General features: G+C 51.4%; 2 protein-coding genes and 1 long non-coding RNA gene across 14 annotated transcripts in view; 1 reads left to right on the top strand and 2 right to left on the bottom strand.

The window, feature by feature from the left end:
• Window positions 1–1,784: 1,784 nt before the first annotated feature.
• On the bottom strand, window positions 1,785–4,086 carry OTX1 (orthodenticle homeobox 1). The gene is made up of 3 exons (XM_048936091.1): window positions 3,948–4,086; window positions 3,378–3,529; window positions 1,785–2,872 (listed from the first exon to the last, which is right to left on the bottom strand). The coding sequence occupies exons 1-3, from the start codon at window positions 4,042–4,044 to the stop codon at window positions 2,117–2,119; spliced, it is 1,005 nt and encodes a 334-aa protein (XP_048792048.1). The 5' UTR covers window positions 4,045–4,086; the 3' UTR covers window positions 1,785–2,116.
• Window positions 4,087–5,892: 1,806 nt separating this feature from the next.
• EHBP1 (EH domain binding protein 1) overlaps window positions 5,893–25,309 on the bottom strand; it is a 196,866-nt gene continuing 177,449 nt past the window's right edge. For 7 of the 12 annotated variants that reach the window (XM_048938416.1, XM_048938419.1, XM_048938421.1 and 4 more), the window contains 4 exons: window positions 11,292–11,391; window positions 10,360–10,433; window positions 6,369–6,483; window positions 5,894–6,306 (listed from right to left, as the gene is read on the bottom strand). In XM_048938416.1, coding sequence (XP_048794373.1) covers window positions 6,216–6,306; window positions 6,369–6,483; window positions 10,360–10,433; window positions 11,292–11,391 — 380 coding nt within the window. In that variant the 3' untranslated portion in view covers window positions 5,894–6,215. Of the gene's footprint in view, window positions 6,307–6,368; window positions 6,484–10,359; window positions 10,434–11,291; window positions 11,392–25,309 lie in introns of all 12 variants that reach the window. The other 5 variants (XM_048938420.1, XM_048938427.1, XM_048938424.1 and 2 more) reach the window with 2 other exon arrangements.
• LOC125690232 (uncharacterized) lies at window positions 6,498–10,353 on the top strand. Its single transcript, XR_007375560.1, has 3 exons — window positions 6,498–6,822; window positions 7,146–8,321; window positions 8,532–10,353. It is a non-coding gene; the product is annotated as an uncharacterized LOC125690232 (long non-coding RNA).

Raw genomic sequence — 25,309 nt, 5'->3', positions numbered from 1 at the left:
CCCGAGCCCGGCTGTGGGGCGGTGCGCAGGGACGGCGGGGGCAGCGTGGAACGCAGAGCTGTGTGCTGAACGGCAGCCACGATTCTGTCAGCGCGAGTGATGGTCTGTGTGAGGGATTAATCCGACACCAGACAGGGATTCCTAATCCTTCGCTATATCATAATCTATTTACTTTGCATGCTAAGAGGATTTCGGCTTAAAAATATACAGGAAGTGATACTAGAAATGTACATAAGATGCAAAGCGCCGTTTCCTAAAATCTCACTTTTTTTTTTTTTTTTTTTTTTTCCCTCCATAAAATCCTCTGGTGGTTTTCTTGCAAAAGTCCCATCCTGGAGGAGCGGGGACTGCTGTCCCCAGCACACAGCCCTGCGCACTCCGAAAGCTTTTGATGCCCGACCGAGGGAACGGCGTTGCACCAGGAGCGCCGCTGGCACTTCCCAGCCGGGGCTCGGACCCAAGTGGGATTTTACATGAGGTTACTGCTGCTCTTGTGCCCGAATTAGCGGCGATGGGATAAGGTGGAGCGCAGCGGCGGGGCTCCTCTCTCGCCCGTTGCAAGACAATGAGCGGAGCTGCCGAGAGCGGCTCACCGCTGCCCGCACGGCACTGCGTCCGGTGGGCGCTGGGACAACTTTTCCCTGCGTAAAGAAGGGCTGCGAGGGCACCGGCGCTGGGACGAGCACAGCCGGTGCCGGCATAGAAACCCGACGCCGCTCCGTAAATGCTGTTCTATCTACAGCAGGTGGCACAGGATGCTCGCTGCCCGCATCGCCCGGCGGTGGCGATTCCACCTGCATGCTCTGAGAAGGGCGACCCAACAGCCTTCCAGCTCTTCCCAAAGCACCTGTAGCACCCCAGTGCCTCTGCTCCCCCCACACTGGGGACGCGCCGGGCTCCCGGCTGCACTGGGAGCTGAGACAAGACCAAGGCTGGAAAATAAATGGGGTTTTGGGGAGGAAATTGCCATGAGAAATAATCCCCCTCCCCTTCCCACCGAGTCGCAGCCGACAGCGGGAACAGGGAAACGCCGGCAGCGCGTCTGAGGTCGCGGTGCCGAGCACCCCTCTGTGTGCCCACCGTGCTGTCCGTCCGGGGTGAGCCATGCATCCCCTCTCAGCACAGAACTGCCCGTGGGTCCCCAGCGCATAGCGCTGCATCAGCAGGGTTTCAGCCCTTTTGGGAAGCTCTTGCCCACCCCGCACGGGGAAACGTGGTGCAGCCCGGCCAGTGAACCAATTAGCAGCGTTAATTAAAAGCAGCCTGGAGCCTGCACCCGCAGAGAAGTGTCCCTGCACAGCCTGTCCTGCTGGGAACCCCTGGAGAGAGAGCATGGAGAGTGAGCACGGGGTTCGATTTGGGGTCTGCTGGTGGGCACTGCATGGCTGAAGGATCTACGGGGCCACGGCAGGGGGCAGGAAACCACCTCCCCTTCCCCACATTTACCCCAAAGGAGCTCAGCTCCCTCCCATTCCCCCATCCCTCCCTCCCCCCCCAAAAAATAAAGTAAAAACAACATAAAAAGAAAAAAAAAAAAAAGAACCCAAAACTTTTTTTTTCCTGTTTTTCTTTCCTTTTTATTATTTTTTTTTTTTAATTTTTTCAAAAAGCTTTTTGTTTTTTGGTCTGCGGGTCGGCCAAGCAGCCCTTCCCTCCCCCCCCTCTACCTCCTCCTCCTCTCCAGCCCCACCGGCCCCTGGCGGACAGACGGATGGACGGAGGTGGCCCCGGTAGGGGAGAAAAACTGAGAAATAAAAATAAAATTTTAGGGAAAAAAAAAAAAAAAAAAAAAAAAAAGAAGAAGGAAATGTTAAAGTTGCATTTTTGCATTGGGTTCATCGCCATTGACGGTGGCCCAGGAGCATCAGCTGAAGGGAACGGCTGCAGCGCTGGGCTGGAGCCGGTGTTCATCCATCCCAGGAGCGCGGCCAACCAGGAGCAGGGAGCCTTTGGGTTTTTGTGTTCCAAGTCCTCTTCCGTTCCGTTTAAAAAAATAATAATTATAAGAACCCGGCCGGAGGGGCGCGGGACGCAAATAAATATCAGTCAGGAGAGACGGGGCCGCTGCCGAAGCGGGGAGGAGGCCTGGGGTGGGGGTCGGTGTGGGGCCGGGCCCTCACAAGACCTGGAAGCGCCAGGAGGCCTGGTCCTTGTAGTCGAGGCAGTCGGGGGAGTTGAAGTTGAGCTTCCAGGAGGCGGCGGCGGCCGGCTCCTTGTAGTCCAGGCAGTCGGAGGAGTTGAAGGGCAGCGCGGTGCCACCGTAGCCCTGGTGGTGGTGGTGATGGTGGTGGTGGTGGTGGCCTGAGCTCTGGCTCAGAGGGTGGTGATGGTGGTGGCCCGGCACCGAGGAGGGACCCATGGGGCTGAGCTGGTGGGGATGGTGGTGGGAGTGCATGGGGGCCAGGTAGGAGCTGCAATCCACTCCCCCGAAGTAGGACGAGGAGGGCGGTGCGGGGTAGCCCTGCCCGTACCCGCCGCCCTGGCCGTAGGACACGGGGTAGCTGGCGGAGGCTGCGGGCCCCGCACGCTGCATGCAGGACGCGCCGGCGGGCGGCAGGGGCTCAGGCACCGTCACCCCCGCCGGGGCTGCACCAGGAGAGATGGAGGCCGGGCTCCAGATGGACGAGGCCGTCGTGCCCAAGGAGGCCGGGGCAGCCCCGGCTGCCACTGCAGCCCCTGAAGAGGCCGAGCTGGAGGAGGAAGAGGAGGCAGAGGAGCTGGAGGCGGCCGCCGGCGGCGTGAACTGCCCGCTGCTCTCCGAGCCTGAGCTCTCACGGGCCGGCGATGACTTCTTCTTGGCTGGGCGGCTCTTGGCTCCGCCGCCGCTCTGCTGCTGCTGCCGGCACTTGGCGCGGCGGTTCTTGAACCAGACCTGGGGGAAACGGGGCTATGAGCGGCAGCGAGAGGAGCCGGGGGCCCTGCTTGCCCTCCTGCAGCCGGGCGGCCTCACCCGCACCCACACCCCGCCATTACACCCACAGAGCCCTGCCCGCACCCCGACGGCATCACCCCAAATGCCCTCAGCGAGGAGTGGGGCGTCCTGTCCTGTTGTACTGGGGTCACTGGGGCTTGAGGCCAAGGGAGCCCACCGAGCTCAGGACCCTTCAACAAACGACCGTGGGGAAAGGGCCAGCACCCGCACACCCACCCTGCAGGCAGCACTCCGGGGCTGCTGCTGTGCAGCAAGGCAGGACAGGGGCTGTTAACCCCACAGGGCAGGTGGACGGGGGAATACAAATTAAATAAGATCGAAAAAAATTACAAGTGAACAGAAAATAAACAAAAGCCCCTTCCCCTGAGCAGCACAGCCCACGCACGCCCCAGGGAGACCGGCTGAGCATGGCCGACCGCACCGAGTGCCCCGGTCCCGGCAGTACCTGCACTCGGGACTCGGGCAGATTGATCTTCAGGGCCACCTCCTCCCGCATGAAGATGTCGGGGTAGCGAGTCTTGGCAAACAGGGCCTCCAGCACGTCCAGCTGCGAGCGGGTGAAGGTAGTGCGCTCCCGGCGCTGCTTCCTCGGGGTGGCTGCGGGCAGGCACCGTCACTGTGGCACCGCGCGGCCCCGGCACCCCGCGGTGGGGCGTCCTCGGAGCATCCCCCCCCTCCGCTCTGTGGACCCCACATTATGGAACCCCTTGGTCCCACGGCACTGCCGTGCGGGGCCGAACCCCATCCCGCTGCAGACGGGGTGAGCAGAGAAGCACTTGGGAAGGATCAGGCCCGGACGCGGTGGGAGATCCGTGGAGATTTCGTTGTGGGGAAATAAACCACACTTCCACCTCCCCTCCTCCTCCCCCTTCTTTTTCTTTTCCTTCTTTCTTTCTTTCTTTCTTTTTTTTTTTTTTTTCCTTTTTAAATTTTCCTTAAAATTCCCCGCGGAAGCGAACGAAACCAGGGGGGGAAGGGAAGGAGGAGGGGGGGGGGGGTCGCGTTTGGGACTCACCCGGGTACCCGACGGAGGGGTGTAGCAGGTCCATGGCCGGGCCCGGCAGCCCCAGCCCGTTCATGCCGTACGGGGGCTGCTTGAGGTAAGACATCATGCTAACAGCCGGGCGGGTTTCCTCCGACGTCCCGCAGGAAAGTAAAAAAAAAAAAAAAATTAAAAATAAAATAAAAATAAAAATAAAAATAGTCGCAATAGAAATAATTTTTAAAAAAATGAGGAAAAAGAGGGAAAAAAAAAAAAAGCCCAAAAAAACGAACGCAACAAAAAGAGCCCCCAGACGAGAGGCAGAGCCGCGCCGCCGCCGCGCAGTGTTCGGTCCGTCCCGCGGCGCCGACGCGCGGTCCTCGGGCGGCGGTGGCGAAGCGGAGCGGGGTCGGCCCGGTCCTGCGGGGAGAGAGCGGGGTCAGCGAGCCGCAACTTCGCGGTTTGGGAGTTTTTCTTTCTTTCTTTCTTTCTTTCTTTCTTTCTTTCTTTCTTTCTTTCTTTCTTTCTTTCTTTCTTTCTTTCTTTCTTTTTTTTTTCTTTTCTTTTTTTTTTTTTTAAATAATTATTCTTTTTCGAAACGAAGGCGAGTTGCGGGCGAGCGCCGAGAGGCACCGTCGCCCGGCGATGGAGAGAGATAAAGCAATTATTTAAAAAGATAATTGGATTAGGAATCAAAAGGAGGGACCGGAGGAGGGAAGTCTAATTAATTTAAAAGCGAGCGGACGGGGACGTTTTAATTAGAAATGGACGAGAGTTGCAAAGAAGGAGGGAAGAAGGGGAGCGCGGAGCGGCACCGGCACCGGGCGCGGAGTTCCGGGCCGCGGGGGGGGGGAGGGGAGGAACGGGGGGCGGCGTGGCCGGGACCCCCCCGGCCGGGTCGGGCCGGGCCCCCCCTGCGCGGCCGCGGAGCGCGGGGCGGAGCGGAGCGGGGCCCCCCCGGGAGGGGGCGGTGGGGGCGCGCAGCCCGGCCGGGCGCCCCGCGTTACCTTGCCGCCGGCCCGCGCTGTCGGGGCGATGGAGCCGCGGCCCTGATGAGGTTTGATCGCCTCCGCGCCGCCCTACCCTTGTATGTGCGCGCAAAGCCCGTGCGTAACCAGCCCGGCGCCAATCCGCGGCCGCTCCCCGCCTGACTGACAGCCGCCCGGGCAATGGCAGCGCGGCCCCGGGCCCCCCCCCGCCCACCCCGCGCCGCTCCGCACCGCTCCGCGCTGCCCCGCGCACCGCTCCCAGCCCCTTACCCTCTCCCTTTCCCCTGCTCCGCGCCGCTCCCGCACCGCTCTGCCCCGCGGGCGACGGGACGCGGCGGTTCCCTAGGAGAGGAAGCGGGGCGGGTGGGGTGGGGGGGGAGTTGCGCGCCGGAGGGCTCCAAACTTTGTGGGTTTCTTAAGAAAAAGAAGAGAAACCCGAGGGGACAGGCGCGGCGCGGGGCCGGGAGCGCTCAGCGGCGGTGTGCGCACCCCAACACGCCTCCTGTCCGCGCTACAGCTGAACGCGAGCGCACCGCGCACCGCACCGCACCGCACCGCACCGCACCGCGGGGCTTTCACTCCCCCCTGCCTCCCCCCCCCTCCCCCCCCCCCTTCTTTTTTTTCTTTATTTCTCTCTGTTCCTCGTTCTTCCCCGGTTCCTCGGCGGCGGTTCCCCGAAGCCCGACGGCGACGACGACGAGGAAGAGGAAGGCCGCTTGGCGCTCCCTGCCCGGCTCCCCCCGATCCCCCCCCGCCGCTTCGGGCCCCGCTGAAGTTTCCCCGCCCCGCGGTCGGGTCCGACCCGACCGACCAAACTTTGCCCCCCCTCTCCCTCCCCGGCAGCACACAGGAGGCGCTCGGTCCGGTAAGAAAGATTCGGCTTTTATTGAAAACGCTCTCTCCGTCTCTCGGCACTGTAATAAATAAACGGGGGCTCCGCGGGGCCCGGCGCAATAAATACGGCCCGGGGACAGCGGGGGGGCTGAGGGGGGGGGGCGGGCCGGGGCCTGGAGGCCTTCCCCGTGGGGTCGGTGTTGTATCCTCGGGCCCCTGTAACCCTACAGCACGAACCCGGGGTTGCGCGGAGCTCCGGACGGGACCCGCCGGCTCCGGCCCGAGGGAATGGGAAGGCTGGGGGGAGAGTGTGTGTGTGTTTGTGTGTGTGTGTGTGTGTGTGTTGGGGGGGGGTTGATTTGATTTGATTTTTTTGCAAAACATTTTTTTTTCTTTTTTCTTTTTTTTTTTTTCTCTTTATTTTTCTTTCTTTGCAGCCTCTCGTCAGCGTTTCGGCAGCGCAGGACGGGGCCGCCGCTCACTGCAGGACGCATTTCTCTTCCCGCTTGGCCATCTTGCCTTTGTTTTGCTCCAGGGTCCGCTCCAGGTGCTCGTCCTCCTCCTCGGCCCTGCGGAGACACCCGGGGGTGAGCGGGGGCACAGAGCCCGGCCCCCCCCGCCTCTCACTCACTGCTTCTCCTGCGCGTCCAGGTCCCGCACCAGCGCGTCCCGCTTGTTCACCAGCAGCACCAGCTCGTCCAGCAGCAGCTGCTCCCTCCGCTTCTGCGCCTCCGTCTTCTGCCAGTCTGCGGGGCGGGACGACACGGTCACGGCACGGCACGGCCCGGCGGGACGCAGCCCGACCCGACGCGGCACAGCCCGGCCCGGCTCTGCCCTACTGGGCACAGCCCGCAGCCTCTCCGCCACCCCGCCCGGCACAGCCCGCCGCCGCCCGCCTCGCCTTTTCATTCTTGTAACGACTTTTAGCGATTAGCCCCGTGATTTCTGTTCCCCGCGGGACTCCGCACCCGGAGCGTCTCCCCCCGAAGGGGCTCCGCAGCCGTACGCCGTTCCCGTCCCGGCCGTGCCCCGGGGCTGCCGCTGTCACTCACCGCGCGGCCATCCCCGCCTCCCTCATTAGGAAGGTAAACAATGGGGAGGGAGGCGGCGGGGGGGTGAGGGGGAAGAGGGGGGACACCGCTCCGAAAAAAAAAAAAAGAAAAAGGGGGGTGAAAACAGGCGAAAAAAAGGGGGAAAAGCCGCACGGGCGCTCCCCGCTTTTCCCTGCGCGGGACACGAGGCCGCCTCGGGACGGGCGCGGCGAGCGCTGAAAACGGGGCGCAGCGCGGAGCGACCCCCGGGGGCAGCGCACCCCGCGTGGTACCGGCGCGGCTCCGCACGAGCTGTTCGCAACGTATTTTCTTTTTTCCTTTCCTTTTTGTTTGTTTTTTTTTTTTTTTCGTTTCAGCTCCCCATTTTCAGCCGCAGTTACGGCTTTGCAAACGGCGAACATCGGGCGAATATTTCAGCGTCGGCCTCGCTCGGCCCTACTCTTTTTTCCTGCTAGGTCCCCTCTACGAGCTGCCCTTCTCGTTGCCCCGTGGGCTCAGCGACACCGCGTCAACGGAACGCAACGATTTGTCCCGTGCTCCCTGCGTCTGCCCATCCCCGGCAGATCAGACGTGCGGTGTGCCGCTTTTACTTCGTTTCCCGCAAAAGGAGACCCATCTGTCCCCCTCTCGGGTGGCGAGTGGCAAAGAGAGGGGCCGGCGCCGAGCTGTAGGATCACATTCCCTAATGGAGCTCTCTTCAAGCTGGCTTCGCCCAACAGCGTCCCACCAGCAGCCCCTTGGGGTCCCCCCCCTGCGGTGTCGGGGTGCCAGGCGGCCCCCACCTGCTGTGCCCGAGGGCCCTCGGTGCTGGAAGGGCTGAGCCCCATGCAGCCGTGGGACGAAGCTGCAGGGCCAGCTCCACGCTCAGTGCTGAGAGCTGTGGGCACCGCGCGGGCTGCAGTGATGGAGTTTGTGAAACTCGCAGTGGAGGAGAAACGCTTTCAGTTCTTCGCTGACTTCGCGTTGCCTTTTTTCCCCCCGCTGCTCACAGTGATATAATTACTTGGGGCAAACGGGCGGCCGGTTCCCATAGAAATGCTTTAGTGGAAGCGGGCTAAAGTTCTTGCGGGAAAACCCGCAGCCCCGGCGCCGCAATAACGAAGCCGGGCACTTTGATGGAAATTAACGGGAGTTTTGTAAGGAGCGCGTTGGGGGATGGCAGGCAGCCCTTATCTGCGGTTCCAGTCAACTAGCAATCCTGAAAGAGTTTGCATCATCATCAGAGCAGCCCGTTTGATAGGATTCTGTGCTGCGCCTAATCAATCTATGGGATACCGGGCTGTGCGGTGTAACAAAGCTAAAATAGATTTACAAATGGGGTTTTAGAGGATAAGCTCCTCCACAGGATTACATATTGATTTTAAATATAAAAAGCTTATCATATAAACCATAACTACAAAAATAGTGAACCTATGCATAAATCCTTTTAGAAGAGCACCCACTTCAAACTGGAAGCCAGGAATAAATCAAGATGTACAAAACGCTAAAGAAGATCCATTTCTTGGGCAGAAAACGAACACCCGCCTCCCAAGGTGTGCAAAAACGAACTTATCTCTCCTAAGGAGGCATTAAATCTTGAATTAAGGAAGGAAAAGAAAGAAGGGAAAGGGGGTGGAGGCGGCACTGGGGCCGTGCGGTGCAGAAGGATGGCCCCGCGTCCCCGGCCCCACATGGGCAGCAGCGTGTTGCCGAGCTGCCGGGCAGCGGTGAGCTGCTCTCTGCTCCCCTTCCCATCTCTGCAGCTCAGGGAGGCGGATAAAAAGTCCGGCTTTTGTTTGGCGCTCTCCTGTTTCGTAGCAGCGCTGCAGCCGCTCGCGCACCCCGCGGCCCCGTCCCGCAGCCGGCTCTGCCCGCAGCCTTCCTCGCCGTGAGCAGCAGGGCAAACTGCCTGTGGAACACATCAGCAGCACGGCCACGCGTGGAAGTTACAGCGATTCGCCCCAGCAGCAATCGCCATCTCTCAAGGAGTTCTTTTGATTCATTTTTTACTTTCCAACCCGGGTCGGCGTTCTGCCTCACAACCCCATCTTTGAGACACACGGCCCGGTTGGCCCTGGGCTGCGTTTTGCTTTCTCTTTGGCATTTTGCTGTCCTTTTGTTAGGAGGACTTCTCCTTTTGTGGGCTTTGAGGTAGAAGCAGAGCGCTGCCAAAACTTCTGATGGGGTAACCATTTCCTTTATGGTGCAAAACTCTCAGCACAGACTTTGTTGCATAAATAAAAATAATAAGCAAATTTTCCAGCGCACCTCCGTTTATTCCCTAAGCCCCTGTTTACTCTATCATCAATAGTGGGGAAAAAAAAGAAAGAAAGAAAGAAAGAAAAAGAAAAAATTAAAAAAAAAAAAAAGACAAAACCTTGCTGGGTTTCAGCATCGCGCTCTGAACTTGCAGAAAAGAAAAGTAAAGAAGACAGATGTTGTCCCAGTCAGTGTGAGCAGCACAGGGCTGCTCTGCCATCCCCAGACAGAAACACATGGGTGAGGCCACCGAGCATTTAGATTTAAGGTTTGAAGCACAGTATCTCTCACGTCCTCCTTGGTTTTAGAGCGTTCCACGTACTGACTGTTGCAGTGGTATGATTCCCTGCTAATCCAGCTGTCTCTGCAGCAAGCTGTGTGTACATTCCTGACCCAAGTTTACCCAAGGATACGGTGCAGGCAGCCTTATGCAGAAACACAACCACAGATGGACAGATAGGAAAAGCTACCTGCAACCTGCTGCTTTCCTGCTCCAAACTTACGCTGCCAGTGAAGTCTCCAAACTAATTAGAATCGATTTATTATGGATCAGGTACCTTATCAGGTGAAGAAAGAAATTACCATGGACAGTCAAAGGGTTAAGAGGTCAATACCGAATAGCAAAATCAATTTGCATTGATCAGACAAAAGGTCCATTTTGCAGAGCCCAAAGGATTAACTTTTAAGCAAACAGCTTTGAACTATACGACAGCATTTGTGACTGAGAGCTATAAGCAGCACAGCATTATAAAACACTTAAGATATTTAAATAAGAAAATAATGCAGGCAGTGGGTTAAGCTATCTGGATGTTTATTTTTTATTATGAATCATCCCTAGGATTATTGTACAATTCACTCCAAAGCCCTGTGGAAAGTTTGGGCTGTTTCCCTGATCCCGCGTGTCAATCTGCCCCTGGGCCTTGTTCAGGTGAGGTGACTGAGCACGGGGAGTGCAGAGAACGGAGAAAACGGGTGTGTGGTTCTGCCCTGATCCCAGTGTCTCCCCAACCAAGTGTTTGCTTGGCAAACGCACCGCTTCGCCATGAAAAGGAGGCCCTTTTTCCCAGCAAGGTGCTGGCGTGAGACCCACCCGCAGGGCAGAAGGCAGAGCTCCCTCCGGCAGGTCACTCTGTCCGGTCTCTGCGGCCAGAAGCAGCGCGACGCTGCTCCAAAACCAGCCCTGCACCTCCTTAGTGCTTTCACCTACACGTATGCCAAGGACACCATGCTTGGTGCCCCATATTTTTATTTTTCCTGACTGAACCTTGCACATGGCACCGAGGCCCGGTGCACCCGCTGCGTGCCATTACCAGCAGCACAGCCAATGCTTACCTTCGATAGCCAGCATGGCGCGCAGCTCCCGGTTCAGCAGCTCGTAGCGCCGCTCCAGGTCGTGCTCTTTTTCCCTAGGCGAGTTGCAAAAGTTCATCAATATGTTAATTACTAAATCATTAAACACTTAAAAGAACCTTTAACTTGCATTGATTTTAGGACTGGCGACCGTCTTTTCTCTGAAAGTTTAAGCTACTCCAAAGAAGTGATACACAAACTTAAAACCCCGCACGATGGCTAACGGGGCCTTTAATGCTCTCTGTTGTACTGAGGGAAACAGTTATTTCACAGCCATCCTCAGAGCTGCTGCTGTGGAATGTCCCAAACGTAAAGCATTTCCCCGGATCTAACGAGCAGATTCCAGCATCGGCCTATTTCACAGAATCACAGAATCATATTTGCCGAGATAACACCGGCAGTATCATCCTATATACATTTTGCCCTAATGAATAATGAAAATTAGACCCGGGATTAGAAAAGCTGGATGTTTGGAGGTGGAATCTCCTGTGCACGGCAGCACGCTAGGTGGCACACCGCAGGAGCTGAGCTGCAGGGAGCAGAGCTGCACCCAGCGCTGCCTCTCCCTGCTGGGAAAAGCTTCCTTCAGCCAGGGCACGGCGCGGAGCCACCCGCCCGCTTCTGAAATGTAACCTGATTCTACTGTAGGGCCTTTGGAAATGTACCTACGCCTCGTGTTTCATATTTTTTCACAGCTCTGGTTAATCTCGTGTCATTGCACGCTCTGCACTGTCAGGTCTGAAATATGAGGAAAACAAGTTCCCCGATGCGCTGCGCAGATCGCCTGCGTTCCTCGTTCTTGAGGAAACATTAAAATCCGATGGCAAGAAAGCAAAGAAGTTTTGTGCCTGTCTGCTGTGTAAATATTCAGGTAAATCGGCCTTCTGGACTTATGTGTGTCCATCTGTACTTACAGGAGGGAAAGCTGGTTCATCCGTCTTATCAAGGCGTTCTTCTTGTTAACCAGCATGAACCACTCCTGCATCATAGCTTCCTCCTCTTCCGTGTTTCTTCCTGCAATAGAAAGTGCTTCTTTACTTGGGTGGCACTGCACAAGTTAAGCTGTGTATTTCAGTTCAGTTGTCGGAGGATCCACCTCCCCTATCACACAGCATCACAAGGCAGAGTCCCCATGGTACAACTATCACAGCACTGCACTATAGGAGTCCTGAAGTCCAAAGCTGTTAGCTTCATAAATAGAACTTTGATAGCAGACACTTTTCATCGTATATTTTAAGTCTACTTCTGAAGTAAACTATATCATCGCTATGTTCCCAATGAAAAAAACAATCCTGCTGCACCCAAACCCATTGTGGTGGGCAGGACCACCAGGCAAGCCCAGTACAGCCAGGATCACAGGCCATCGGGGCACACTGGGAGAGGCATGCAGCACCTCAAGGGCCCTGAATGTGCCATCTGAGGGCACTGGCGCAAGGGAAGGAGCAGGAAGCAGCAGCAGGGCACTGCTGGTGGGTGGCTGCTCCTGGGGTGTGTGCCTTGCTGCACAGCTGCTCTCCCCCTGGACCTTTGCTGCTGGTTTTGTGTAGAAAAAATCACGCCACGTTTGCACGGCACTGACGATGATATTCAGCAGTTGTGCAGTGCCCCAAAGAGGATTAAGACTCATGGGTAGAGTTTGCTGCTAAGTTACAGATCAAAGGTACTGCTGGATCGGGCCCACTAATGGGGTCTGCAGTTAGGAGCAGTGACAATTGGCAGTGGCAATGCACCCAGCAGCCCTCATTTATTTGGGGGTGGCAAGGCAGAGGGAAGGACTGCTTTTGCCCGCTCCAGGATCACCACACAGCGAGTGAACAGAAGTTGTCACAGCCACAAATACGTGGCCCTAGGAACACTGGTCAACTTCTGGCACTAATTTCGCAATGAGCAACCTCAGGGCGAGCACCTAAACCTGAGATAGGAACTTCTTTCCCTTACTGTGTCCCCCCAGACAGAGTTGGCAGCGGTGCACAAGGAGGGAAGCTGCAGGTCAGCGCTCCCAAGGGTGTTATTTCAGTGATCCTGTGCTGACACCGAAGGCCGCAGAACGTGCTCCGGCTGGGCTGGTTTAAAGAGAGTTAACAAAGTCGGTATTGTTTTACCGAATTTTTAATCTTTTCGGTAGCTGTTTTTGTATTCACTTCGGACCATGTGATGCCCTGACACCAGTCATGTGATAGCGGCTGCGATAGGCACAAATCCCCGGGCAGCAACAAAAGAAGAAAGAAGAAAAAAGAAAAAGCTGAGAAAAAGCTTGCCATTTGGAAAAAGGCCAATTGTACCCCGGTGAAGGCCTTTTTGATCAGCAAAATGACACATGTGTGCAATATTAATAGCGCTAGATGGTGATATTTTATTTGTTGACCACAAGCTTTTAAATTCTTGTGCACGGGGCTGAAACAGATTCTTCCCAGGCAAGCGAAATAAAAGATGAGCCACCAGACGTGTGATTTTTAAATAACTCTTTTCAGTACGTCCGGTGCCATGCGCTAATTTGCTTTTTTTTTTTTTTTTTTTCTCCTTTGGTGGAAACACTTTTGGCCGAGAAAAACCAAGCGCTCCTTCGACAGCAGCCCTGCGAGCTGAAACCACGTTGGCAGTGCCTGAACAAAATGCACCGAGCCTCTCACCGCTCTCCCCGGGCTCGGCACACATCCGCCCTGCAGAACCCCACTGCCTCGCTGCTCGCATTCGTGGCTGCTTTCCGAGTGTGAAACGAGGGTTTCGTTCCCTCTCTGCAAAGGTCTGAAAATTAAAATGGGAGTAATATCTGTGCCGGGCTCTGAAAAAACCAACCCACTGTACAGATTATTTAAATGAAGCGGGAAACGTGTTGGAGAACGGATCGATACCGCGCATGCAAAGCCCTTATCTGCGCCAGGGCAGGGATGGGAATCTATCTCTCGCCCACAGATCTTAAACTTACATTTCCTCCCATAATACAAGCACTACACCATTGTTTTGGATAAACAACAACAACAACAACAAAACCCTTTTAGAGCTACTAAGTTGGACCATTACAAATTAATCCTGACTTTAATAACTGGTTAAAGACCCCTTCAGCTTTATAAGTAACAAAAAATATTAAAGCCTGTGATCACAGCGAGCTTTTCTCATTTCTCCTCTCACCATTTGTTATTTAATCCAATACTAGTAATCCAATTTGTCCATCAGACTTTTAAAGGGCAGAATGCAACTTCCCCAGCTTAGACACTTTTCAAAGTACAATATATTTTTCAAATGAATGCTGGATGTTTCATTTTTTCCCCAACTGTTCCTAGCTCTAATGTATGAGGAAAAAAAGAACAAGATGAACATTGTTCGCGCTGATTAAGTAAGAGCTCATTAAAGAGCTGTCAGTGCCGTACTTTGAATATGCATGAAGCATATAATCAGATCTAGTACCGTCACTAGAGGAGAATACGGTAAGTACAAAGGATTGATTTAATTACTTAGAGTGGGCTGTGGTGGTGAAGCAGCCTTGTTAGCGGCAGAGAAAGGAGGCTGTATTCCAGCACGGCCAGGGGAAGGAGGCAGAGTGAGCTTCTGCCACAATACCTCACCTCGGGATAAAGCACTTTACACCGCAGCTCAAAACAAGGACTGTCAGCTCGCTGAAAAGGCCCGAACTCATCTCACCGTGTTTAACTTCACCTGGTTAACTACCAGGCAGAGCTATTTATTCTCTTTCGTGCTGATTACGGCTCTGCATTTCACCCTGCAGCTCAGCGCTGACTTCTGAGCGCGGCCTCAGAGCTCAGCGCACAGGAGGAACGCCGAGCCAGAACCGAAGGGAGCCGTAAGCTCGGCACATCTCTGTGTAAGCACCCAGCACAGCCCTCCGTGTCGTGCTTGCTTGCTACATATGCTCTGAGGCCAGAGCCGACAAGGTTTAGCTCATTTATTTCCTCTTTTTCCTCTCCTCCTCCTGTTTCCCAACCGATACACTCTGCTTCCATCCTTCTGCTAGGAAATGAAGGGGGTTCTCTCCACGCCATTTTCTGATCAGACTGTCCGGCTGGAGCGCTGAGGGATGCCTGCTCCTCTCTCCCCCTCACCTGTCATCCCCCAGACCCCTCCTCGGCCACCAGGGTAGCCCAGGACACCAAACTCTGCCCTCGGACACCAGAAACTCCACCAGCTCCTGCGCTGTGCGTCTGGCAGGGGCATCTCCCACACAGGGCTCAGGCAAGGCTGCAGCGTAAAGTTTGATGCTGTTGTCCTAGGAAGCCACAATTTGAATAACAGCCGAAAGACAAAACAACCAAACAACCAAACAACCACTAAAAAACAGCTCCCCTCCCTGCTCTAACTTTATTTTCTCCCATGGTTCATCACACACATTCTAACAGTATTTTCATGACTGTTATTCAGGAACAACTTGAGCCAATTTTCACCTTCAACGCTCAAGAATTACAAGCATGCGTGTATGTTGCCGTTTTTTGGAGAACAATACAAGGGACTGCCTTATTTTCACGTTGCACAGCCTCCAGGCAGGCTTTATAAAATACCTTTTCCTTCACTTTCTTTGGGATTTACAAATGGATTTTTGTTTGAATTGCAAGCTAATTATTTGTTCAATATTTAAATAAGGGGCATTTTGACAAATGCCTGTTCTGAACCAATTTCAAAGAGCAAACTGCTTTTTTTTCCCCCCTTTCTTTCCTGCTGAAAATACTTTTAACACACCCTTACCATCAGCCGGCGATTGGGACGTACATGTGCCATTAGATCCATTATTTTAAAGCCTTTTGGGCAGCCAGTCACTAGATAAACCAAATATGGATTAACATAGTGAAACTGTACATCGCTAAGAAAACAGAGACTAAAGTGCTACAAAACACCCTGAGTACCACTTAAAGAGAAGAAAAAGTAGCAACATGCAGGGACAGGATGGGTCTGCAGTGCAAATGGATGAACACAGCAACTCCTCTACATGATACACTGTTGTAAATCTGTCAAGATAAGCCAATAGATTCATACTTTAAAAAAAAATCCTCACATGTAAATGTATTTAGCCGTTGTGCAAAAATGAATTACAACCTACAGCAGATACATAATAAAGGCTTTCTATCAGCATCCCCTACCAGCCCATTTGGTCTGGCAAGAAATAACAGGTTCACAGAAATCACTTTGCATGCTGTCTCAAGCAGTAATTGTTTTCAAATTTTATTTGCACTGCGTATAGTGTGCGCCATGGTGTCATGTTAAACACAGAAAGCTCCCCATCTCCCCATTTACCTCAGCAGAACTACACGAAAAACAACCTACTTAAGACAGAGCCCATTCTTCACCCATTTGCTGCTGTTTACCCACAGTTTTAAAGCAGAATAGAAGCAGCTTTCTTCCCTCGGCGCACTTGGGTGAAGAGGGCAGCAGCAGGATGCCAGCCGTGGGAGCAGGAGCGAGGCGAATAATGACCGGAATTGGCAACTTCGACCCGTTCCTGTGCTCTGAGAGCTGTGCTGTTTGCTGTCTGACAGCAGCAAGGTGACCACCGTGGGCTGTCCGAACGCTGGCAAATTCCACAAATTCTGGAAGCATACAGCACTGTGTTTGTTTGCCTGCTGAAAACCAATCGGGCTGCATTCGGGCAATTAGGGGGACAGGTTTTTACGAGTTTCTGTACTAGGAGCTACCGGACAGATTGGCTTGGTTACCTGAAGGAGAACATGAACAGCAAATAAAGGAATAGTTTGAGGATGTGCCTCGTCTTGTCTCATAGGAACCTGAGGAAATGCACTGAAATTGAAGGCGGTGTGTTCACAACCGATAAAAGAACTCTCTGTGCCCAAAGCCTCGGCGCTTACCATTGAATGCGTTGCCACAAGGCGATGTTGAAACTAAGAGCTCAGCAAGAATTAAAAGCGGGCTGAATGTTGAACGGGGGAAGGCAAGGCTGTACCAATAAATACTCTGACAAACAAACAGAAAACACAGGAGTGAGGAATCCTCCCTGCTGTAGGACAGGGGCTAGCTTCCTTCAAGAGTGGAAAAACTTTGGTGGAAAAACTCAAGAATTTTAGTTACATTATTCTGAAAAGCTCTTGGTGTTGAAAGAAAGCCTCCAGTAGGCAGTGTGAACAGCTGGGCTGCTCAACCTCGAGCTTCACACCTTCCATTCCAGCATTACCACGCTCACCTTTCCTCCAGAATACTTCTTATTTCACTGACTGACAACCTCCTTGGTTATTAAAAATCACTGGAGTGAACAAGAGTAGCCACCAGGAGACGTACGAGGTGGGTGTCTTGTTTAGATGGCCCTGCAGGAGCGAGCGCTAGCGATCAGCCAAAGCCCTTGCACAATTTTTCTGAATGGGAAAATGCCTAAGGAGCACTGTGAAGAAAAATGCATGGCCACTAACTTGCTGCCTGAGAGCAGTTGAGGAGACGTTGATGTCCACACAATGAAGTCTCATAAAGATGGGTGCCGACTGCCAAGAATCTGCCAGGCTGAGCTGTATTGCACTGCAGTCTGACTACTTTGGCCCCAAAAGCACTGGTAACCCTAATGAAACAGAACCTTGGCCAAGGGAGTTCCTTTATCACAAGAACACATCAAATTAACTTACTATCAAGCAGAAAACGTCCAATTTCTTTGCCTTCTGAAATGTAATAAATCAGAGAGCTCATTGAGAACTTTGAGAACTGTGCAAACAGGTTGGGGCTCTCACCACAGCGCAGCCCACGCCAGGATTTCTCCTACCCACAGCTAGACTAACACAGAGATATAAATGCCTGCAGCCCATGGCCTGGCAGCCCAGGCCTGACTACCTGAGGTTGTCCCAGGACACAAACTTCCATGTAAGAGGAGAGAGTGCTGATTATTACCTGTGCAACACAGTAGCCATCAGAAAATAACAGAAAATCAACAGAAACACAATGCCTGGTCTTGATAAAGAGAATAAATACATTTTAAATGGGAGGTATTAATCAACATGAAGAAAACACATAGCTTATAGCCCAAAATTCAGACAGCAAGGGGTGAGAGTCAAGTGAAAAATCAAGGGGCTCCTATAAAACAGCAATGCTTCCTTCCCAAGGACAATGCCTGCAGGGATGCTCACACAAGACAGAATCAACACTTGTCCCTTTCTACCCTCCAGAATTTGTCATTCCCAAATTTGCTCCTGTGACACAATTTCAGAAGAAGCCTGGGCTTTGGAAAGCCATCAAACCTTTGCTTGCCGCACAGGAAACAAGCATCGTTAACTGGGACATCTGAACCTCTTAAACCATGGAAAAAAACATCAATTCTCACTTGGAAATTCACCAAGAGCTGGATGGCAATCTGGCAGACAGAGTATTTTGCTTGCAGGTCAAAAAGCAGAGTTGGATGCTTTGTTACCAGTGACAGTAATTACTCAACGGCTTGTGGCTACTTCTCAGACCAGTGCCACCTACCTGCTCACAAGGCGATTAGTGGCTGGTGAAGATCCTGAAGTGAGAGGGAAGTTGAAGTCTTTGGACTGTGCTCTTCCAAAGGGCATGCTTCCTTCAGAATGCTTAGTCTTGGTCTAGTAAGGGGTGGCGTGCAGTAAAAAAGAACTTCTTAACTGGGCGGGGGTGAATTTAACCCAAACAGCTGCCTGATGTGAGATGATGGCTGGCACCGAATATGACCGCGTAGCAATGTCACTGAAGAGGCTGCTCTCATTGGGAGCTGGCAGGTTCATACCTCTGGGACCTAAAGCTTCCCGGGGCTAACCGGGCACGTTTAGCTAGGCCAAGGCGCCCCAGGGCTCCACGGTTCCCAGCACTGACAGAAAAGGTGGTTTTGGTGGTAAAGGGGAGAAAAGAGAGAAAAAATGAGAGCTTTCTGCAGAGCACAGCGTGAGCTGGGAGCCCCAGGGTGACCGCAGTGCCTTTCTCCTCACCGCTCTCTTTACAGGCAGGCCCTGCTTGTGGAGAACGCCAGCTTCCAGGCACTGAGCCAGAGACTAGGCTGACCACATGAAAGACCATTTATACTGCAATACCACAAAGAAAGATGGAAAATCAGCTAAAGAAGCAAGTGTCTGTTGGGTCTTGCAAGACTTTTGGAAGGCTTGCAAGTCTATTCAGTGTGCTGAGGGCTCTCCCAGAGCAGCCTCCTGCTATGCGGGCAGTGCTGCCTTCAGGCACTCTCCTTCACTGCCATGATGAGGATACAGCTGGGGAGGGCATGGAGAGCAGGCCAGCTTCTTCTCCAGCCCCCGGGCAGCCAATGGCAGAGCTATGTTGCTTTGAGAAAATAAATAACCGCTGCCATTTCATCGCTGGGCTTCTTTACAGTGGGATGAACTCAAGTGGGGAAGGCTGACCACTGCTGTCTGCATTTGCTCTTGGGAAGCAAACCTCTCCCAGCAGACATGATCTGAGATCCAGGAGAAGCAGGGAGCTCAAGGCCGAGCTCCATGCTGCGGTGCAGCCCGGAGAGTCTGCCCAACGGGAACTGCGGGAATACTGGGCACCCAGGAAGGCCCATCTGGCTGGTGGACCCTCAGCAGAACCAACCAGACCGCCTCGCAGGAGCTGCTGGGAGGAGTCGGAGGTTGGAGAGGATGGAACTGGCAAAACAGGCGGCTTTGTGGATGGAACATGGCGGGAGGGAAACTGAAAGAAAACTGACCTGGAGAACTCAGGAAGGAATGGACAGCGAGTGTGGCACGCTGCTGTAAGAGCTGTGGGGTTATTAAGTTGTACTTTACGATTTGGGTAAGGTAGGAAAGCATGAGAAGATCACACTGACTTCCCTACCTAGACACAACTTTTTTTGTATGCATACACACCAGCATTTCTCCTGCTTTCTGCCTTCCATACAGGCAGCGACAGCAGCCTGCACACACGAGCTTGGGTAGAAAGGAGTTAGTCCAAGGAGGTGTATTTAGAAAGAAGAAATAAGCATGCAAAAGGGCCTAGTATACAAATGCATCCCTTCCTGCTGGTAGGGAGGACAGTGACAAAACCAACTTCTAAACAGAGACCATCTCTCATGCAAAACTGAACACCTATAATTTTCCTCCTGTAGCATTAACGCTGGTGGACACAAATCCACATTCACTTTGGAAAATGCCAAAGAAATGTCAGTACAATTGGTTTGAAAAGCCAAAACTTGTTCTGGGGGCTGCGGCACACACCAAGTGCAAATTCCCATTACAGACCGAGGGACTCCAGCAAGAAGCATTCAAGACCGTATAATGCTGTCTGGTAAATACAGCTCGATAATCAGGATTGTGAAGGTGCAGAGCATATAAGGGATTTATTTTTTGATAACGAATCTGTGCACATATACATCATCAAGTGCCCATTGAGAAGCAGAACACTCCAAGTGATTAATACAGCTAAAGGGGGCAGATAAGAGATCAATGACAAAATCACCTGGTTAAAAAAAAAAATAGTAAAAGGTGTTGCATTAAAAGGGCTTTTACTTTGCATGGCAAACAATACGGAGAAACCTGTATTTTAGCACTCGTGCTCAAGAAGCACTCCAAAGTATGCCAGGATGAGAAGAGAAACCATCCTTTCTAATAATCTTGTGACAAAAGCTAAAAGACATCATCCTATTAACTAGTGATCTCAACTGCTAATGCAGAGTACTTCCTGGTGCCTTTTATGTAGAATGCTGCTATTAAAAAACCACTAAACATTCACTGCCAACAACACAGAATCATTCATCTTTTATCAGCATCTCTTGTTCGAGGAGTATGAGAGGGGCTGAAGGTGTCATTGATATTATAGAGTGGAAATTAATCAGAAATTTTTCTCATATTTTCCCCATCACACTAATTTACTTTTGTACAAATTTTCCCCTGCTAAAAAGTTCATACCCAGCCCCCTGTTGTACGCTTTTAAGTTGAGAATATTCAACGAGCGCGTCAACTGAAAGGCACCAGGTCCCAACACAAAAAGCATTCGAAATTCTCATTTAGTTGTCTTTATTTTGCTAGCGCCATGTGGTCCTTGAAGATGTAGAAAACACGGGAAGCCGAGTAAAGATCAGAGCAGGCTCATTAGCATTCTGACAAAATTGGAGTGGTGGAGATGTATAGTTTGCCTAGTTTGTCGTTTTGAAAGCTACCGGTGGTAAGCTTTCTATTTCATTGTGCTTTTGTCTTTTTTGGGGGTTTTCAACACAGCGGGGTGTTTGTTAGCCTAGGTTTTCACAGTGCATTGTGGGAACCTTTCCTGCACATTCAGCCCATATAGTATCATTCGAGTTCAAGTCAAAAAGTTTTTTTTTTTTCCTATTTATTTCATAATAACCCAGACGAACGTATAATCATGTGGCTGTCAAAACCCATCCTGCCTAACACCTGTTTCATCAAGTAAAAAAATAAAAAATAAAAAAAACCTCTGAGCTGCATTTTAAAATAAAACTTTTCAAACACGTTGCTAGCTTTCTTCAAAAGACAAGATAAGAAGAAATTAATTTAAATTCTGCTGTTTACAATCAACTAGGAATGCATTTGAGACAGATCCAGTCGATTAGAATTCAAAAGAGACTCTTTCCCTCTATAAGATCCCAATTCTATTTCAGAGCCTCTTGAAGGAAAGATTGGTTTATGCTCCAGAATTATGTAAATAACGAATTACCTCTTAGAAGACCTAAAGAAGTTATTACTCCAGCCATTTGATTTATTTTTTTTTTAACATAAGGCTCACTTTGAAGGGCTAAAAGGGCTACATTAATGCTGCTATTCGACACAAACGTTTCCAAGTTGCAACGGAATGGATAAAGGTCTTTTGGGATGAATTTATCTGCTCAATCCTTGCGGTTGCCCTCCTCTCTCGGATGATGACCCAAAAGAATGTCAACAGCTCATTTCCCAGAGCGCTGCGAGAGCCCCTGTGCCAGCCATCATCTGCGTGCTCTCGAAGCAACGTTTCAAACCTTGTGCTCCACAAACGTTTAAAGAGATCTGCTCTCACCTCCACCGCCCTGGCAGTGCTTGGGACACCAGTGCTTGGGGAATGCTGGGCTGCTGGAGCCCAAGTGTGACAGCCACACGGGCGTGCGACCCGACAGCTTCCAATTCCTGCTGTTGAACTGAAGCCATGCTGTGGCAGTGGCAAGCAAATGCTGAGAACCCACATATATCGACTCGTCCTTAGTTCAGCCTTTCAATTATTTAATACGATGTGTCCAACTGCCAAAATTGCAGATACCCCTTTGGTATGGAAGGATCAAACCTGGCTCGAAAGGAGTTACAGCGGCCATTATTCTGACACAGTAGATTTTACAATGGAATGGGGATTAGAGGTCTATTTATTTAGCAATGAGGAAAAGGATAAACAAATATTAAGAGAAAGATCCGCTTTACACAAACCCTTCAAAACTCTTTCTTTTTGTCACATGCCCAAACAGCATCACTACGCTTGCCAGAAGAGCGAGCCTCTTCCTACCAAGGACACAGTCTGTCAGGCCAGCAAGTGATCCTTGACCTTTAGGCCCCAAATAGCACAGGCAGGTAAGGGCAGGGATGCGGCCCTGCAATGCCCTGACTGCAGAACTGGCAGATCTCCATGTCTACATCCCTACATCACGTCTACATCCCATGTGAAAGGCAGTGGCTTTCATCCTGGGGCACAGGCAGTGTTTAAGCTGCCCGTCATTCCTCCCCCCCAGCCGAAAGCAGCCCCCATCCTGCAGCACGAGGCAGCAGGAATATGTTAAGACGAACAAAAGGCAGAGTTCTGCCAGCTCCGAGGTGCCACCTTTATTTCAAATCTGCTTTTAATCACTTTGCTCCTTCTCATCCAAACTCCTCGCAGAGCCGAGTAACCTGCAGACTGTTACACGCACGGTGGCGAAGATGACTGAATTATTTTCTATACTTCGCAATGTGTGTTTAGCTGCAAAATTATTTATCTCCTTCACTGCGTTCTGCCGCAAAAGTTTCCCCAAGAAGAATCGTCTGGACCAGCCATATCAAATTAGAGGGCAGTCAGGAGTGTCTAAGTCCAGCTTTAAAACAAATATCATAACAATTACTTAGCCATATGGAAAATAGGGTATGTCTTTCCTGAAAGCTTTTATACATTTTCTATCTCAAATTTCAACTTCATTAGAAACTATTTCTGACTAGCAAGCTGCAAGATTGCTAAATATCTGTTAACTCACCATGAAGCAAGAGACTCTTTTTTAATGGCAGAACTTTTCCAAGATGCAAATGAACAATAATCTAATTTCCAGACTAAATTAACTGAAGGAATCATTTCAACGTGTTGCAAAGTCCCAGGAGCGATGAGCGGCAGCCCCTCGCTCAGCCCGGCCCGCGCCGCTCCCAGCCCCATCTGCAGAGGAGCCCACATTGTGCTCGTGTTTGGGTTCCTCTGACTTAAAGGCCAGATGTTTCACAAATGACCAACAATCGGAGGTTAGAATAAATTAATGACTGATTTCTGAGCTTTGATGGAATTAAGCATACTTCTTTTCTCAATGTGCCATGTGAATGTTCTCCCGTTAAACTTTTTTTTTTTTTTTTTTTTTTTTTTGACAAGTGAGGCCACCCGGTAGAAAACAACTGATGCAAAACCCAGGAGTAATCCCTCTGTTTAGTTCAACACTGTGGTTAGCCTTAACACTGCCTCTATTATCCAATGGATTTAGAGAAACTTTCATTTATTTGTTGGCCTCGGTCTTCAACTTTGTTGCCTTCTTTAAAGAGCCCCAGACCCATTCCTATGTAAATACATTTGCATGCAGCCACAATGACACTTTCTGGGACTCTGATTAAGCTTGCAGAACCAGATAGCTGCAGTGTGCACATTTGTGATCTCCACCTAAGCACTTTCCCAAATACATACGAGCAAATGAAGCTGATGTCACCCTCACCCCAGGAGTTTAAAGAAAGGCTCCGTGGCAAAGCACAGCCCAAACCCCAAAGCTCTGTCCCGCAATGACAGCGTTACACAGCAGCCAGCACCGAGGAGCTACCGTGACACAGTATTTGCACCCAACACCACGTCCTTCTCATCTCAGAGCTGTAAGATTGAGGCTTTTTTTGCTGCAAAATATCCTCTCCTAGCCTGCTCCACAGCAGAATCCCTGCTGTAACAGTGACGAATCGCAGCTCCTTCTTTTGCACTTGCTTTTTCTTGCTGCCTCTGTTTATAAGGAGTACCCAGAGTATAATGTATGATTATACACTGTACACAATGCAGCCTTCCTGCAGCCAATTCAAATAGCAAGCTTTGCATCCAGCAAGTCTATTATGAAACAGCACCAGGATTAATCCATGCAATTACAACCCACAAAAAATGCAGGTGGACAATCAGCACGATTTTGCCCTTCCCATGTACAAAATGCCACTACCTTAAAGGTTTAAGTTCTGCAAGAGAGGCACGGTGGACTTAGAGCACACACCAGGAGCTGGTTTTGTGATTTCCCAGGCTCTGATGACTGCAGGCCACAAACTGCAGCTCCATGTATCCCTGCAGTACCTTCGAGGAGATAATGCCTTCCTCCAGGGCTAAAATGAACATCCAGCTCCTTGCTTTTGCAAGACGATCTGTTTTAATATAGTTTTTAAAACTTCATACACAAAACTTCTTTGAAAATGTTAAGGCGTTATTCAAGACAACTGCTACACATACGATGAAAAATGAAGCTAAAATATAACTATCAGGCTTAATCACACATGAAAATGCACTGCTAGTAGACAACACTTCGCATAGCTGCCAGCCTCTCAGTGAAGGCACCAGCACCATTCAGAAACCAGCTCTGATTTACACTTTATTTCCTTTATTCCTGAGGGCAAGTAAGTCTCTGTAAATACCATATACAGACCCAATTTCTCTCGTTGGACTCAGCACATCAATACAAAAGCAAATGAACTACCAAAGTGCCCTAATTAACAATTTTGCAAGTGAATGCAGACATCAGTGCCACACTGCAGCCATTAAAGTCTATTCCTCCTCATATCTGTTTCTGTTAACATTTCAATATAGACCAATTAAATGACCTTTCCCCCTCTCAAACTCAATTAAGCTATTTGAACATCAATTGATAACTTACCATGTATTTATGCAAAACGTGCAAGCCAGAGATTCATTTTTCAATCCTAATGATGTTTTGAAGAAGGAAAACTACCTCAGCTCTCCTGCCATGGTATCCCATGGGGCTGGGCTGTGCGTCCCAGGCACCCAGCAGCACGGTGGCACTGCGGTGTGCACGGTGGCCTGGCAATGGGCATAGCAGTACTGAGGATGGTATGGCAGGCCAGCAGCGGGCACCCTGGTGGAGGCAGATTGCTGCTGAGTGCATGAGGGCCTGGTGGGCACTGCCCTGGGGTCACAGCAGCGTGGGGACAGCCGCCTCTTTCAGCCTGTTGGAGCATCGCGGCGTTGGGTCACCGTCAGCACGTAGCTGGGTGGCACAGGGTCACAGCAGCCAACTTGTGGAAAGCCAGAATTCTTACTGTCTTTTTTTTCTCTCCCCTCTTTCCCCTGCTCTTCATTTTTCACAACTCATTCTGCAGCAGAAGAGCTAAAGAGCGCTCCCTCCTTCCCCGGCAGGCACACGCTGGAGCTGGGCTTGCCTGACCCAGGTTAAAAGAAGCGAGTTGAGGACATCTGCATTTTCCCAAGGGGCTGAGTACACCAAAAGTCTGTTTGTCACAAATTCAGGGGACCTGATGGCACAAACAAGGCAGAAGGACCAAAGGCGGCGCTGAATTCTTTTCTCGTGTTAAAAGCCAGATAACGGGTAGGGTCTCTTCTTCAAAAAGTGCTCTCTGGTGCCCAGCTCAGGTAAACAGCCCCCTCCGGGCTGCAGAGATAGCGGCTGAAAGCACGGGGTTCATTGAAAATAAGGCCCCCTCCCTGGCTCGAGGAATCTGAGACAGAGGCATTGTCAGAGGGCTCTTGCTAATTTAGGTGAGAAAACACAAATTGGTTGCCTGCAAGAGTAAAGTGTGCTGATAAATCTTCCAGGAAAACATAACAAATG

The sequence above is a fragment of the Lagopus muta genome, chromosome 2 (genome assembly GCF_023343835.1).
Source record: "Lagopus muta isolate bLagMut1 chromosome 2, bLagMut1 primary, whole genome shotgun sequence".
In the NCBI taxonomy this organism is placed as follows: Eukaryota; Metazoa; Chordata; class Aves; order Galliformes; family Phasianidae; genus Lagopus; species Lagopus muta.
The sequence above is the reverse complement of the archived record's forward strand: the minus strand, read 5'-3'. Positions and strand labels throughout refer to the sequence as shown.

Bases quoted from the DNA above. Each gene is read 5' to 3' on its own strand.
- OTX1 (XM_048936091.1), bottom strand. From the start codon at position 4,044: ATGATGTCTTACCTCAAGCAGCCCCCGTACGGCATGAACGGGCTGGGG. The intron at 3,530-3,947 runs GTGAGTCCCAAA...GCCTGCCCGCAG, and splicing joins CCCCTCCGTCGGGTACCCGG to CCACCCCGAGGAAGCAGCGC. The intron at 2,873-3,377 runs GTACTGCCGGGA...CGTTTCCCCCAG, and splicing joins TGCCCGAGTCCCGAGTGCAG to GTCTGGTTCAAGAACCGCCG.